Genomic DNA, 15,277 nt, shown 5'->3' on the forward strand with positions numbered 1-15,277 from the left:
ACGATTGCGCATGTATCAGCGGCATTTACCACGGAAGCGGAGGACTCATGGCTGCTAATAGCATATAGGACCAGCTCGTCTCTTCCTGTCTTCCTGGATGACATGTATGCCAATAATCATGTGTTTAGATACTTTCTTGGATTTCTCCTTCGTTACCCTGGCCTTTTGATGTGGAGAGTTGAGGATGTGGATTGGGTTCATGAGGCTGTGGCTGTGGTTGTGGTTTGACCCTTCTCTGCTGCTGACTATGCTGTTGCCTGACGTCGTGATAGGTTTCGATTGTATCGTTTTGTTGTGGCTAACTAGACTACCGGTCCACCACCTCCAACTTCCTTATACGACAGGCTGCTCACACTGCGAAGACCATACAACACCAGATCGATGCTGCATAGGCCTTGCTACCCTAGAATGATCTCCTTCCACTCGTCGTCTGAGAGCGTGAACGCCGCCTTGAAGACCTTGCCGAGAGCTACACGACGATGGATGCCTTCCTTTGGGAACGGCTCCACCAAGAGTACGAAGTACAAATCCCACTCAGAATCAACTCTCTCCTTCGGCAAATAATACGTCCAAACCGGAAACTCCTGTTGACTGAACGATCTGGCGTCGGAAATGGCAATAAACTCGAATGTAGTCTGACCAATGGCTTCGTACTTTTCCAGCCATTCTTTGTTGACGATGATGGACCCGCATTTATCGCCCCTCCGGTCTGTGATATGGCAGCGAGCTCTTGTTGCTCCGACATCTTCGCCCTCGAAGTCGGACTCATTAGATCGTACGACGTGAAAAGAGGCCCGCCAAGTATAGAACTGCAGGAATGGCTGGTCTGGAAACTCTTTGAGACCCTCGGCGGGTTGGTTAGAATCCGAGACCCTAACGTGATACGGATCTTCGGGCAAGGTCAGCCGGAACTCCAGTTGTTTTCGGTATTGTATTCCATCCAGTGGACTTCCTGTCAACGGCCGACCGTAACTATCATAGGCTTCGCGTTCGGCTGCTTCCTCGGACATTCGTTTGTGGGTCTTTTTCATGCGCTCCACCTCTTTCTTGCTAAAGCTGCTTGAGCTTCGACGATTGAAAGTACCCGTCGAATATCGTTTCTTTTTTATCCTCGCATGCTTGGTCGCAGTGGAAGTAGAGTCGGTACTGCTCTGTTCATCGCTCCCGTCAGCCGCAGGAATGGTAGGCTCGTCTGCCGGTCGTACAGGTGCCTTGTACCCTCTCCATTTATCGTCAGTACTCCGATCTGTGATGGAACATTCTCTGTCCCAAAGGCGACGAAGTGTTCCGTGGCCATCTCGAATATGCCAGTCAATCCATGTGTGGCCTAGCAGCCAAGCCTGGACATCGGAGAGACACCCATCGACCATCTGCGGTTTGTACTGAATTCCATCGCTCTTCCACCCACACCACGACCAGCTGGGGAATTTGATGTCTTTGTACTTTGGTTCTTCCGACACCCGTTTGTAGTCTAGTAGAGCCAAGAGGTCGACGGGTTCCCACAAAAGGGCGAGATCGAAATGCGATGTTGGAAGCCCGAAAGCGAAGGGCGCCTGCATGGTGCCCTCCATCAACTTGCACATTCCACTGAACGCTGCCAGGATATCCAGCGGTTCGTAAAGCTCGCGCAATGTGTATAAATATACGCAGTGGGCATAGAACCACATGCCACGTTGCTTGAGCTCGGTGAGCATCTGGAGAGGAGCTTGTACCAAGTCCAGCGACCATCCTCTACCCTTCCCGTCCGCGAAGATATCTTCTGACATACCAGTAGAGCGACATTGAAAGTAAATCTGACCTCTGGTAAAGATTAAGCAACGTTTGGAGAGCAGTCGTTCTTGGAACGTCCAAGCGCGTTTGTTCCACTTGGACGTCTGGATGCTGATCTCAGGTGGCTGGTGCAAGATCAAATGCACACCCTCCGCATAAACTCCGATCTGCTGCTGAGGCCGTTGATCTTCATCCAGGGCCAGCAAACCCGTCTGCGACTCACCATCTGCAGCGCAGATTGTGAGCATCGCGTTTCCGTATATGAGATGCATGGCTCTTGCATTGAGATTCCAAGAGTGGCTACTATCCTGCACTATGCACAATGCATCAATCCAAACATACTTGATCCCCAGGTCATGCACCAGACGAATGCTTTGCGCGAGAGCTTTCGGAAGCTTCCGTATAGTGGCAGCCAGACCACCGGACTTCCGCCGACTTTGTATGTTCTCAATTTTTGTCCGGTAATCCATACTACCTGTATCTCCCCAAACATAGCTCACAGCCGCATATGCTTCGAATTCAAGACGCTCATCCGTCTCCTCGAACGGCAAAGGAACAAGGCGATCGTTCTCGATATCGATGACGCCGAAGTATGGTTCCATCAACGTCTCAAGGAATGGGTTCTCGATGCCAATCTTTTGGGTGCATCGACGGTCGTGGTTCGTTTCGCATAACCTCACGAATTCGCGGATGAGGTTTTTCTTGTTCTCTGTTGCACCGAAGCGGCGACCGAGGAATTGCGTCTCCTTGTTCAACTGCTTAGGGTAGTCGAGATCGGAATTGGCGTACTTAATTGGTGCTGCTAACACCAGGTAGGACTCGAAGGCCTTGAGTGATGCATCGCTCCATGTAACTCTCAGTCGGCGGGTTCGCTTCTCTCCCAGTGCGCGTCTGGGGTCAACGGAAAGGCGGCCGTCCATCTCCCATGTGAGATGGCATATTGCCTTAGTAGCATCGACATCCCTCAAGAAGTCCTTCGCGATGGAGTTCACCACGAGGCGGCAGAGAGGGCAAGCTCCTGCTCTCTCAGTAATGCTGTCAAGAGTTCCCAGGCGAAACCTTTCATTAGCCAATCGCAAAGAATCAAGCGACGGACGTATCTCTGCTGCTTTGTCGTCCTCAATGACGAATTTTTCGATGCTGAGATTGAGCGATGCGCACTTTTCGCACGGTCGCTCAACTCTGTCCACGACCGCGTGGTTCTCGGCGGAATGGTTCGATATCGACCCTTCCATTAGTGGCCCGAAGTCGGTCGTGATCGACTAGATGAGGGACTTGATGTTTCGCGCCTGACAATCAAAGTTCAGCGGTTGTTTTCAGGGCTGGCCTCACACCAACCTAGGAAACGGTGGACACCCTAGAGCCTATGTTGACGTTAGGTAACCTACTTCGCAAGTTTTGTGTTTGATCTAGTCTGCGAACCTGTTTAGCGATTTCCTTGTATGAGAGGGCCTTGGGATTAGTACCAAGAATGTCGCTAATCTGTTGTAATCTGCCGCTCATTAAGATGAGTTCGATGCTGCTAATTTACGTTCCCAACTATTGGATCTAAGCCTGCGCATGAGAAGCCAAACCATGGCTTTTGAACGCAGCGCGAGAAGGCTCGCTAAGGCATAGCTGAACCGCTGTCACTCAGCTTCATACTCTCAGCCGCCCATATTAGGCGACGCATATACGACAGCACTGTAGATTCAGACGAACGACATCCAAACAAAAGGATGCAGAAGCAGAAGCAGCGTAGTCTTTGCAGTGCAGCGTGCGTCGCCGACGAACATGGTGGGTGTCTCTCCCGTGTGATTGGGCCACGTTCGTTCTTCGGGAGGGTCCAGCCGCACCCGTTCACACCAGCAAGACCATATGCATGCCGAACACGTCCCCAGGTAGTCAAAGGTTGCAGTATGCATGCTAATCATCTATCCACCTCCTCATCTGAGCTGGGTCAATCTCTCCACAGGTTAGACTGTGTCCCACGCCGCGGGCCCCAACATCACCTATGCGAACCTAAGCGCTAACATCGCAGAGACTTCACGGTTTCGAATCTCTCGCGATTCTGGTTGTCATATACTACGCTGACTGCTTCCCTCTATGGCAGTACTGCGGGGACTTCCTTCGCGCATGTAACTGCGGTCGCGGGGTACCTATCGCAAAAGTATTGTGGAATTTCTCATCTGTTCACACGAACGCTTTGAGTGCTTTGGGAAGCTGATCTTGAATGTTCTACGATCTAGCCAAGCAAGGCTTTGGCGTGTGTGATAGTTGACTCAATTTTAAAACGTCATTAGACCAAATTGGAGTGCGAGAATTCTGATCTAGATCCAGGGAATTGCCCTAGCGTAACAGGCAGAGCCTTGCGCTGTAGATTTCAAGCGGCCTTATCTAGAAGTCTGTTATAGAAACAACTAACTGCGCTGTGGTATAGGCCAGCGAGGGTAACGCCACTAACCACCCAACCGGCTGCTGTCGCCTTGTCGTTCGTCAGGAATTCTGTAAGTTAGCCAGGTCGTATGTAAAACATGAGATTGAACACACTTATGCTTAGACACTCAGCGAGGAACATGGGCAAGACCGGTACTCGATGTCGGAGGCAACAAAGCCAGAGCATGAGGAATAGACGTGTTGGAGGATGCGGGCAGCTCAGCTGAAGCGCCAGCCTCGACAAACTCAGCCGTGACGACTCAGCCTCGCGCACCAGAGCAGTACTCTGTAAGTCTGCACAAGGCTCTCTCCTACACATACCAGATCGCCATTGTGTACGATGGCTTTCTCTTCCATCGGCATCTCGTTCGCGAGTGGAAGCAATCAGGAACCGCAGAACAACAACAACAACAACAACACCTGTAGCGTTATCGGCTTGCCCATACCTGGTAAATGCCCGTTAAAGCCTTACTGTAGCCAGCGCAGTGCTAATGGTCCTTTGTCTCCGCAGAACGTTCAGAAACTCCGGTACAGCCCTCGTTCTTCGTGCCGTTCGCCCGCGACCCAGACTTCGTCGAGTGTGGGTCGCTGTTGGATCAAATCCGCGAGCGATGCGCTGCGCCAGCATCTCGTGTCGCGGTGGTGGGCTCCGCCGGAGTGGGGTCAGTCTAGCGAAGGCAACCTCGGGTTAACATTCGCGCCTGACACAAGATACAGGAAGACGCATCTAGCTATCGAGTACTGCTATCGTACCCGTGGGCAATTTCGGTGGGTGTTCTGGGTGCATGCCCTCGGCTGCGCCCGGTTCGAGCAGGGCTACCGCGACATTGCCGACCACGTCAAGATCCCTAGACGACAAGATTCCCAAGTCAATGTTGTCAAGCTGGTGAACGACTGGCTTAGCGATTGCAAGGAGCGCTGGCTGCTCGTGCTAGATAGCGTGGAGGATGCTGGCCCTTTTCGCGACAACCTGGGTAATGACCAAGGTCAACCTGCCCACGGCCCGAAGACCGCTTCAAGACCGATGCGCATGAGCCTTCCCTATTGTGATCGCGGCTCCATTCTCATTACAACGCGGAGCAAGAATGTTGCATTGGAGTGTGTGAAGCTGCGCGACATCATATCTGTAGGTCCGATGGACGAGGTGCAGGCGCGGGCCCTCGTTGAGAACAAGCTAGGAGTACAGGAAAGAGGTGACGCCTCTGTCGATGAGCTTACAGCGATGCTCGATTACTCCCCGCTGGCTATGGTACACTCAACGGCATACATCTCGAAAAGAGCGCCCCGATGCTCTGTGGCAAAGTATATCGAGGAGTTCAAGAGCGCGCCGAAGAGATCGAGCCCTCGTATCTACGAAATCGACGGTCATATTTCCAATTCATGGAAAAAGGACAGCCTTGATATTCAAATGTTGAGTTCAGAACGGGCGGGAACGGATGCAGCAGTAGGAGCAAACAGTAATGGTCGCCAGGTCCAGCGAAAGAGGAAAACCGCTATCGCTTCTACCTGGCAGTTGTCATTCGAATATATGCAGTCAACGCGGCCGTCTGCAGCAGGCTTACTCGCAATGATGAGCTTCTTCGATGGACGAGAGATTCCGGAGGCCTTGATACGGAGGCTAAGCAAGCACAAAAACGCTCAGGGAAGTCAAAACTCGTATGGCAACCACGACTTCGATAGTGACAAAGAAGATGATGTATCACAATGTGGTGCAGACTACGACGCATTCGACGACGACGTACTGACACTACTGAAGTATAACTTCATCTCAGTTCGCACTGGAGGTACAAGCTTTGTGATGCACAGACTCGTGCAGTCAGCGACGCGCACATGGCTCGATGAAAGCGACAGAGTTGAACCTCAGAGGCAGCAGCGCATCAGTAATCTTTGCGCTGAGCTTCTGCAAGGGCAGTACGGGAACTGGGAAGCATGTCAGGCCCTTTTGGAGCACGTTCGGTCGGTTGCGAAAGTCGATATGAGAGCACCAAAACGACCCCCGATGCCGTTACTTGGGAGAAACAGTTTCTCGAATGCAGATGACGCACTCATGGCCGACGACGAACGAAAAGTCTTCTTTGACGCGCGGCCCTCAAAAGAGTACGTTGCTGATCTCCAACTTTTGAAACAAGCCAATAACTTCTCTACCTAGACCAGTGCAGTATGGCGCATGGATGCATGGTTACCGAAACTTCTGCAGTCGCATCGCTAGCCACAGCAAGTCGCAAAGTGTCAATTTCCCCGTCAAGGTAGCAATAATCGACACAGGCATCGACGTCACAAACCCCTTCATCGGGTCTAAATGGCCACCACTGGGATCTATGGAGGAGGATGAAGAAGTAATAGGCCAAGCCACCCTGAATGAACTACGCGAGAGGAAGATCCAAGAATTTTATAAAGACTTTCTAGAAGAGCCCTCGGCACCGAACGACAACGAGGGACATGGTACTCATATTGCCGGTATCATCTTACGACACGCTCCTTGTGCACATCTATACGTGGCACGTGTTGCGGATACGACCGCTTCGTGTAACAAGGATCCTGCATTCGGGCGACGAGTAGTCAGTGTAAGTGCCAAACCCTTGTATATCGAACACTTTCTAACAGCTATTGTGAGGCCATACGATACGCACTTGAGACCTGGAAAGTGGACATCATATCACTGTCATTTGCTATACACGAAAGCGAATCAAAGCCTGACATCGACTCTCTCCTCAAGCAAGCTTACGCCTCGAAAAAAGAAACTATCATATTCGCTGCGGCATGCAACGAAGGTGGGAACCAGCCAGTTCCATATCCAGCAAACAATCATTCCGTATTCAGCATCCGCGCTCTAACAACCTATGGGAAAGACGCGCAATTCAACCCCAATCCTACGACCTATGAGCCAAATTTTGCTATGCTGGGGACAAATGTCCTGTCAACTTGGCCAACTCGACTCGGAACATCAGACACAAGCAATACCAATGACATGGCGGGTGCGCAAAAAAGGAAGATAGGCGGCATCGAATGCATGACTAAATACATGGACGGCACTTCCTTTGCGACACCATTGGCTGCTGCGCTTGTCGCGAACGTACTCGCGTTTCACAACGAGCATGGAAGAAAGAACATGCCTAAGTCATGTCAGATTCAGAACTATGAATGTGTGCGCAAAATTTTGTTGCAGATGAGCGAAGACAATCGAGGTTTACTGGCTATTATGCCATGGAAGAAGGGGAACATCTTCTGCATGTCAAACGAGTGGACAATCGAGGACTTGATTGCGGCCTTGAGATTTTCTCTTCGTTCATAAGAATATATCAATGCTGGCTTCTGACTCCTCTGTAACTTTACGAATGTGACAAGCTGGGTCAACCTGCCTGGGATTATCTATCCTGAAACCCAGCAGCTGCAATATGTCTCGGTCACAATGCTTCCTTGACGGCTGCGCTTTGGACTGATGTAGCTCCAGAGACAGTCTTCGCAATGCGATATCGTCATACTACATATTTTGACAAAGGAAAGCTTCGTTGTCCTCTCCCACGTTCAATCCGCTGATGTCCTTCGCCTCCAAAAACCCACTCGGCACCATGTCAGATCCCATATCGTTTTCCAATTCTACCTCATTCATCTCCTGTGTCTCGTCCTCACTTTCCTCGCTATACGTCTCATAATCCCTGTTATTTCCTGCCCCAGCAAGATCACCACCAACCTTCTCTTTCGTCTTCACAACTCCGCCAAACCAGCTGACATACACTCTCTGTATGCGATATGCCCACACGAAATCCGAGCACTTGGTATACGTCTCAATAGCCTCTTCGCTTTTCTCCACGCTGCCCGTCGGTCCACCCGACATCGGCGCGCCGGTCAAAGTCATCAAATCCACAGTCGCCGCACCACCTAGCCCAACTTTTCGTACCTTCTTACCAGTGAACCTGACTCCCCTCGCAATCTTTACTCCTGTAACCATATACGCCGCGCCAGATAACCTCCTCTTATCCAGCCAATTCTTCACTTCCGGAACCAAACGAACGCTATCCTCGACGTATTTATGCGTCGGCTCGATGAACTTGGTATCCAGGCGCTCAAAACCCCATTCCACACTATTGACGTGCTCGCGGCTCATCTCGGCGTCTGCACCAAGAGGACTGCCCAGCTGGGCGAGGAACTGGGCTTGAACGCCCAGCGCTCCAGAGACGGCTCTGGCATGGTCGAAAGTGTAGTTCTCTTTGAACCTAGATTCGATTTCTGGGAGAGGGGATTCGGAAGTGTTAAGGGGCGGGCTTAAAGCGCGGTATGGTATGCGAATGTTGGTGATAATTTGACCGAGTTGGATGTGCTTTGTGTCATAATCGGTGGTGGAGAGAATGAAGTAGGTTTTGCGATTGTGCATTGCGAGGTTGACTTGCTCCGAGAATAGGAGAGACGGAATAACTATGGATAGGAAATGACTTGGGTATTTGGAAAGAAGGCTGAGGGTGCGGTTCTCTTATGCAGGTGTCCACTGCCAATCCGACCAGCCGCTCAGCTGGAGCGCCAGCCTAATCAGCCTCGACAATCCACCCGCGTCGATGGATCGCCCAGATCAGCAGCTCGTCGATAGGGAAACGATCTCAAGTACCTAAGCTTACGACCAAAACTCAGACCTTGGCAACCTGTTGATATGGGGTTTCTAAAGGAATAGTTTATAAGGAGACCTACAGGGTTCCAAAATGAGGCAGCCGATACGCCCTCCTTCAGCTTATCTTCAGCACCCACGCTTCCAGGTCGCCCTTCGTCCTGCTGAGCAATACATTCATGCGAAGATGACAAGGTCAGGAGAAGAGGGCAACCAAACAGAAGAGAGCAGACGCAGATTAAACCTGCTGCATGCATTGGTGGCTGGTTTGTGGCTGCCGTCACCAAACGATTGGGCCACGTTCGTCTTTTAGAATGGTTCAGCCGGACCGGTCAAGGTAATCGGGTCATGACGCAGCAACGAGGAGATAGACGTCACGGCTAATTTCTTAGGCAATAACGGATTGCAATCTAACTGTCGACTATTCGTGATCAGATGTGGCGGCTGACTAGCGTGGGCTTGTCTATGTACTTGTCGCGTCGCGATGCGAACATCAACATCCCCGATGCCGACCGGAACGCTAACACGCGTAGACCTTCGCGCCGCCGATCTCTCGCTATCTTACCTGTTACATACTCCATCTACTGCTTCCCTCCATAACAATAATGCGGCATCTTCCTTCGCCCGTGCAGCCTCCCTCGCTTGGTAATTATTGCGTATATGACCGTTGGAACCACCATTCTGACAGAGTGCTGATAGAGTCTGCTCGCATATCGACGTGTTGATGGGGAGATATGTCCTGTCCAACACAGGGCGTCCTGCTTCGCACTTGTCGCGTATATAAATGTCAAAATCATCTATTCTTTTACATGCGACCATACCTTATCTGTTAATCCTCGTAATTAACATCTGGTCTCAGGATAACACGTCTTCTTTCTCATATGAGACTCTACGGAGCGGACAGATACGCAAGAGCTCGATCAGTCACTGCTGTGAAGGAAATATTGAGCCATGGACGATGCGACAGATGCTGTGTCGGATATTAAAGATTAACATTGTTTCGTACCCGTCAACATCGATACAACGCGCGACATGCTCGAGCGATAGCGCCAGAAGTCGTGCTATAACCTTGTACCAAAACAATACACCTATCCAGCGTACCTTCCCAGCACAAACAAGCTTAACCTAATCCACCAATTCACTTCCCCTTCCTCCGATACGGACTCGCCATCCCCCCACTCAGCCTCCCACCCTGCACATTCCACTCAGCCGCACTCGCCGCCCCAGCCCCATCCCCATTAACCCCATCAACCTCATACCCACCAAAATTCCTCTCCTTAAAATCATTCCAGCGCTCTCGAAGCGTTTTCTTCTTACGGTCTGCTCGTCGCTGAGCATCTAAATCCGAGCTATATTCAGAACCGAGGACTGCTGCGATGGTACTCGCGGGTGCGCCGCTGCTGTGTCGTTGGTTTGTGGGCGGCTTGGGGCGTGATGTAGGGGAAGTGGATTTGTCATCGGGGTATTTTGGTGGCTGGGCTGATGGCTCGGCGTCGTAGTAGATTGGTGGTGTTTCGTCAGAGTCGATGTTGTCTCTTTTGACGTTGGTGTTGGTGTTGGTGTTGACGTTAGTCGAATCTGGCTTTTCGATGCCCGGAGTGTCATCCGATTTCGCGCCCATATCGCGTCTGGGGAGAGTGTCGCAAGTGATTGTTGGGTTTGCAGTGTTGTGGATGTAATGGCAGTAGCTTTGTGTATGATAACGGTGAAATGAGTAGGGCCAATGGCGCCAATGCTTGGGCGACGTAGGGTGGGGTGACTTATTTGCTGCGACATATTGCTCCTTCGTACTAATGCTCAGGTGGCACAGCAATGCCAATACTTGCATGACAAAAGACACAACGTGCCGTAACTCCGATGTGCCACCTGAATGGCCGGTTCGATCTTCTTAGTAAGCACACACATCATCATATCAACACACTTCAACATACAAGTCTACGCAGTAATCATTACAACTATAAACCACCAGCCAGCAAATATACCCATTCCACAGAAACAAACCACTTCTCAAACAAAGCAGTCAAAGTGGTATAAACGCCTATTTCCAATGTTATGATTGGGAAGTTGAAGCCCCGAAGGCCCCGAAGGGGAAGAGAAAGAAGAAGTGAGTGTACAAAAAAGGGGGTGGATGGGAATGAATCTATTATTCTCCTTGGCTAGAAAGAAAAAGCTATAACAGCTTTTTATCTTTGCCTTACAAGACTTTTGGTGCTACATGATTGGGTTGTGGAGAGGGTGCTGTGCGATTCGGGTTCGACGGGGGGAGATGCGCATTGGTGCTGGGGTCGGGAGTCGCGGGGTCGGGGGTGCTGGATTCGTTTCGTGTCGACTTTAGGCAAATTCGGGATGACCGCAGCCACCTGGAGTCTTTTCCGCGGGTGGACGATAGGTTGAGACACCATTAACCAATTCCCAATGTCCGAATCTGGTGCCATGGTTGTACGACGAAACGACTCCGCCTCCTCCTCCGAATTGGGACGCATGCGATGACGCTGCTCTATCAAGGATCTCCGGGTAAGTGCGAGGGACGTAGACCGATGACCCCGGGGGAGCGAAGTTCCGTGCGCGACGACATTCTTCGAACGGATGGGCTCCGTACTGTGCTTCGAGGTGCTGGGATACGCGAGGGGGAGCTAGAACCTATGTTTTAGCCACATGCTAGACGGTACCTCCAGAGAGGTTATCCAACATCTTGGCCAACACAAGGTTCAAGCAGTGCTGGGGGAGGGAAGGGGTATCAAGACAATCAAGCCATTACGCCTTGGTTGCCGCCTGGGAAGGGGAAGTCAGTGGGCTGGAGTATATATATAAGGTGGGGATGTCGATTTCACTACAGAGGAGCGGGGCGGAGGTAGGGGTTGTAGCCGAGCGACGTACCGACTTGACGCTTGATCTGTTCACGTGCCCATCGAGCAGTGTCCCGGGTTCGACCGCTGAAGTCTTGGTTTGCGCGTGTCTCCCTCGCCATTGCGGTGAGGAACTCGTGACGGAAGTACTCCCGGAAGTCACCAGCTGGGAACGCATCCGCGAGGTCACTAAATTATGTTAGTGAGATATGTTGAAAGAGGGACACTTGTACATACCCGATAACACCACACGAAGATCGGAGGAGAGCCTCAGTGCGGTTGCTGTCTGCTTGGATAGTGCGGAGGAGGTCGAAGATGGAGTCAAGGTATGGGACGATGAGTTGAGCTGGAACTGTTAGTGTGTCATCAACGTCTTGGATTACAAAACTTACTCTTGTTGCTGCTCTTCATGGCAACGATGCAACCATCCCATGCATCCATAATACCCTCACGGAGGGAGGTGATGTAGTCGATCATCTCGTAGTTGCCCTCGGTGGTCAATGTGACTTGTCCAGCTTGTTGCAGCACTTGAGCAACAACGGTCAGGTAAGTCTCGAATGCACCGTGGATGGCGTGGGCGATATCACCGAAGCATTGCAGAATAGCTGGCTTGAGCTGGTTGCCAAGTTGAGGGCTGCGTAGGTTGTGGAGAAGCGAGTTCATGAAGGCATCGCAGAATGGCTGAACGTTCTCGCCCAGAGATCGGGTGATGTCAGAAACCAGACCAATGGCCATGGAGCAGAGCGCGGGCTCTTCCTGGTTGTTAAGAGCATTGTACAGGAATGGTGAGAAAGCCTCCATGTACTTCTGGAAGTCCTCCTCGAGAGCCGTCGCGATCGAACCAATGGCGGCAAAGACAGTGTCTGGAACACTGGACTTGGGAGGCAAAGATGAAAGAAGACTCAGCAGCGCCTGCATGATACGGTCGGCTTGGGGCCTGATGTCGCTCTCCATGCGCTGGATGATGGCCATGATGACACTGGCCAAGCTAGTCTGCATCTCTTCGAGAGTCAGCTTATCCTCGACGTTAACGACCTGCGATTGAAGTGCCATGGACTTCTCCAGACGCTCCAGGATGACGTTGGCGAGCTCGTTGACCAGAGGAACGCTGTCACCAGCGGCGTTGTTGACGAATGAGTTGAGTACTTCGTATGCGGCTGTGCGGAGAGTGTTGTCGGCATCAGCGCGCTCGGTGACTTGCAAGAGGCTCTGCACGCTCTGGGCGAAATGAGGCGACAATGGGTTGGTTGTGCAACCGGGCTCTCCGGCGAACCTGTCAGCCAAGTTCATCAGCGACCAACAGCACGATGCGGCCATCTTAGGGTTGCTGGCGAGACCGTTGAATAGAGCTCCGATCAGGGGAGGCAGGTGCTGCTGCGCGTCGAGTGCGCTGGGAACAGCCTCGCAGATGCGACCCAAGGCGTATGCGGCGGAGTCCTTGACGTGAATGTTTTGGTCGTCCATCATTCCAATCAAAGTAGGCAGAGCTTGCTTGACAATGGGGTCTAGCACAGACTCCTCAGGACCCTCCATGATGGCACCAAAGGCGGAGACGGACGCATCACGGTAGTGCCAGTCTTCTGAGCGGATGTACTTCTCGATGAAAGCAAGAACAGGGGGCATAACGCCGCTACCGACACACTGTGCCCAGAGCTGCAGACATTGGTATGCTGCGCGGGAAGTGTTGTACTCGTTGTCGTCGGCATCCTCGTCTTGCTTGGCAAGAAGCTCGAGCAGCACTGGAACGACCTCTTGTGTGGCAACTCGGGCAAAGTTGAAGTATTCGCGGAGCTCGGTGGAGCCCTCGGCTTGAGCCTGGGAGTTGTCGTCCTCGATGGCGATTTCCTCCTCGCAGACGGTGCACCAGAACTCGACAGCCAACTTGGCAACATCCTCTTCCTCGCTCTTCATGCCTTGGATGGTAAGACCGAATAGCGCCTTCTCCATGTAGAAGCGCATCTTGTCGTAGTAGAGACCCATGATGCGGTTGAGACATCCGTACGAACCCTGCTGGATGCGGCTATCGTCCGCTTGTGTGGCTTCGCAGATGACCTGCATGATGTAGTTGCGCTCGCCCTCATTGTCGAAGTTGGAGCGTACAAACTCGATCGAGTCGCTGAGCGCGTTGATGGCGGCTACACGGACATCGTTGTTGGCCTCCTCCTTGCGGGCACCCTGGACGACAGCCGTCAGGATAGCGTTGGAGTGCTGTGCTAGCGCGTCCCTCAACTCTACGTCGTCTGTGTCACACACGAAACCGATTGTGGTAAGCGAAGATTGCTTTTGGGCGTCGCTGCCCTGACCGACACTCTCAACGAGCGAGGTCATGAGCTCCGGCCATTGATTGCGGGGTATCTCGATAGCAGCCACGGAGGCGATGAACTGTGCGGCGGCCGAGCCTACGTTCTTGTTGGGTGTGGCCAGAGTCCGCAGGGCCATGTCCTTGACCTGTTGCTTGATCTGGGTGTCGAGGCTGAGCCATCGTTCTTGGACCTGACGTAACCGGGCATACTCGCGAGCGGTGAAGGCGTTCTTCAGGGCCAGGGCGGCGGCCTGTCGGATTTGGGGCGCGGCTTGTTCATTTGCGAGTTCGCCGCCGAGGACGGTGAGGTATTGAGGCTGAAGATAGACGTTAGTGGATATGTTCTGGCTATGTCTCGGGGGACATGCAGCCTTCTGGCAGCGGGGGACTCACAAAGTCGGAGTCGGCAGCCTGGATGAGCTGTTGCTCGGCGCTGTTACGGATGCTAGCGTCTGCAGAAGGGTCAGTCGAGCTTCTAGAAAAGTGCGGGTCTCAGTAAAGGCAGCATACCGGCGGAGTAGGTCCCCTCCAACACCTGGTTGATATCCATGACTGCTGAAGGGTGCTTCAAAGATTCAGGCGGGGTATCTGGCGGTGGGAAGAATTAAAGGGCCGCGGTGGCGGGAGAAGCAGAAGGTGGTGCGGCAGGAAGGCAGGGAGTGGTGAGGTTGCGGAGGGCGTCCGTCGTAGGGAGGGAATTTGAAGCGAAAGAAGGTCGAGCGTAGACAGGCCTAGTTCACGTGTTGTTTTCCTCCTAAAGGGTCTGCCCCACTAACAGTGCGGACTTTGGTGCAAGGAGACGGGCGTAAGGGCAGCCAGTCAAAGAGCAGCAAGCAACAGGCAAACACGGCGTTTGACAGTGAGACGGTGTCGTGAGGGCGAGGGTGAGAGGAGAAATTTATTCTTCCGCTGCTTCAGGCACCGTCGATGGGTTCGTTGGAGGAAGGAGCGGCGCCCGCCTGGCAACGGCGCATTGGCTCGCTTGCGCATCGTGCTTTCCCCCCCAGATTGAGCTCGCCCTCCCGCATGCAGCCCTGTGAGAGCCATGACACTGAACGAGGGTCCTACCGTCCTGCACAGACACTGCATAGAGTTATGACACCCAGCCTAGTCGTTGTGCATCTCGAAATGTTATCACTGTTACATCGCGCCGCTGTGGTTCTGTCTGGAAGCCAAGCCAAGCGTCTACCTGCAGCCCGTCAATCACCTCGAGGCTATTGGACGATACACGCGCATCATGACGAATCGCATCGATGCAAAACTCTAGTACGCGAACATCGTCATCTTGGAAGTTCCCAGTCATCGCGGCAGCCTACATCGTGTATGGCTTTAAAGTAGTTGGTAGCG

The 15,277-nt window shown here is 52.4% G+C and overlaps 4 protein-coding genes across 4 annotated transcripts; 1 reads left to right on the top strand and 3 right to left on the bottom strand.

The window, feature by feature from the left end:
- Positions 1–398: 398 nt before the first annotated feature.
- Positions 399–3,005, bottom strand: J4E88_008596 (uncharacterized protein; the record flags this gene model as incomplete). Its single annotated transcript, XM_049402206.1, has 1 exon — positions 399–3,005. One exon carries the CDS (start codon positions 3,003–3,005, stop codon positions 399–401), a length of 2,607 nt encoding a protein of 868 aa, XP_049251877.1.
- Positions 3,006–4,525: 1,520 nt separating this feature from the next.
- Positions 4,526–6,334, top strand: J4E88_008597 (uncharacterized protein; the record flags this gene model as incomplete). The annotated part of the gene is made up of 1 exon (XM_049402207.1): positions 4,526–6,334. The coding sequence occupies one exon, from the start codon at positions 4,526–4,528 to the stop codon at positions 6,332–6,334; it is 1,809 nt and encodes a 602-aa protein (XP_049251878.1).
- A 1,332-nt stretch (positions 6,335–7,666) lies between these two features.
- Positions 7,667–8,557, bottom strand: J4E88_008598 (uncharacterized protein; the record flags this gene model as incomplete). The annotated part of the gene is made up of 1 exon (XM_049402208.1): positions 7,667–8,557. One exon carries the CDS (start codon positions 8,555–8,557, stop codon positions 7,667–7,669), a length of 891 nt encoding a protein of 296 aa, XP_049251879.1.
- A 3,055-nt stretch (positions 8,558–11,612) lies between these two features.
- J4E88_008599 (uncharacterized protein) lies at positions 11,613–15,019 on the bottom strand (the record flags this gene model as incomplete). Its single annotated transcript, XM_049402209.1, has 6 exons — positions 11,613–11,817; positions 11,866–11,974; positions 12,021–14,247; positions 14,324–14,382; positions 14,441–14,518; positions 15,013–15,019. 6 exons carry the CDS (start codon positions 15,017–15,019, stop codon positions 11,613–11,615), a joined length of 2,685 nt encoding a protein of 894 aa, XP_049251880.1.
- Between the last annotated feature and the right edge of the window lie 258 nt (positions 15,020–15,277).

Source organism: Alternaria novae-zelandiae, assembly GCF_023758075.1.
Source record: "Alternaria novae-zelandiae strain BMP 2774 chromosome Unknown scaffold_20, whole genome shotgun sequence".
NCBI lineage: Eukaryota > Fungi > Ascomycota > Dothideomycetes > Pleosporales > Pleosporaceae > Alternaria > Alternaria novae-zelandiae.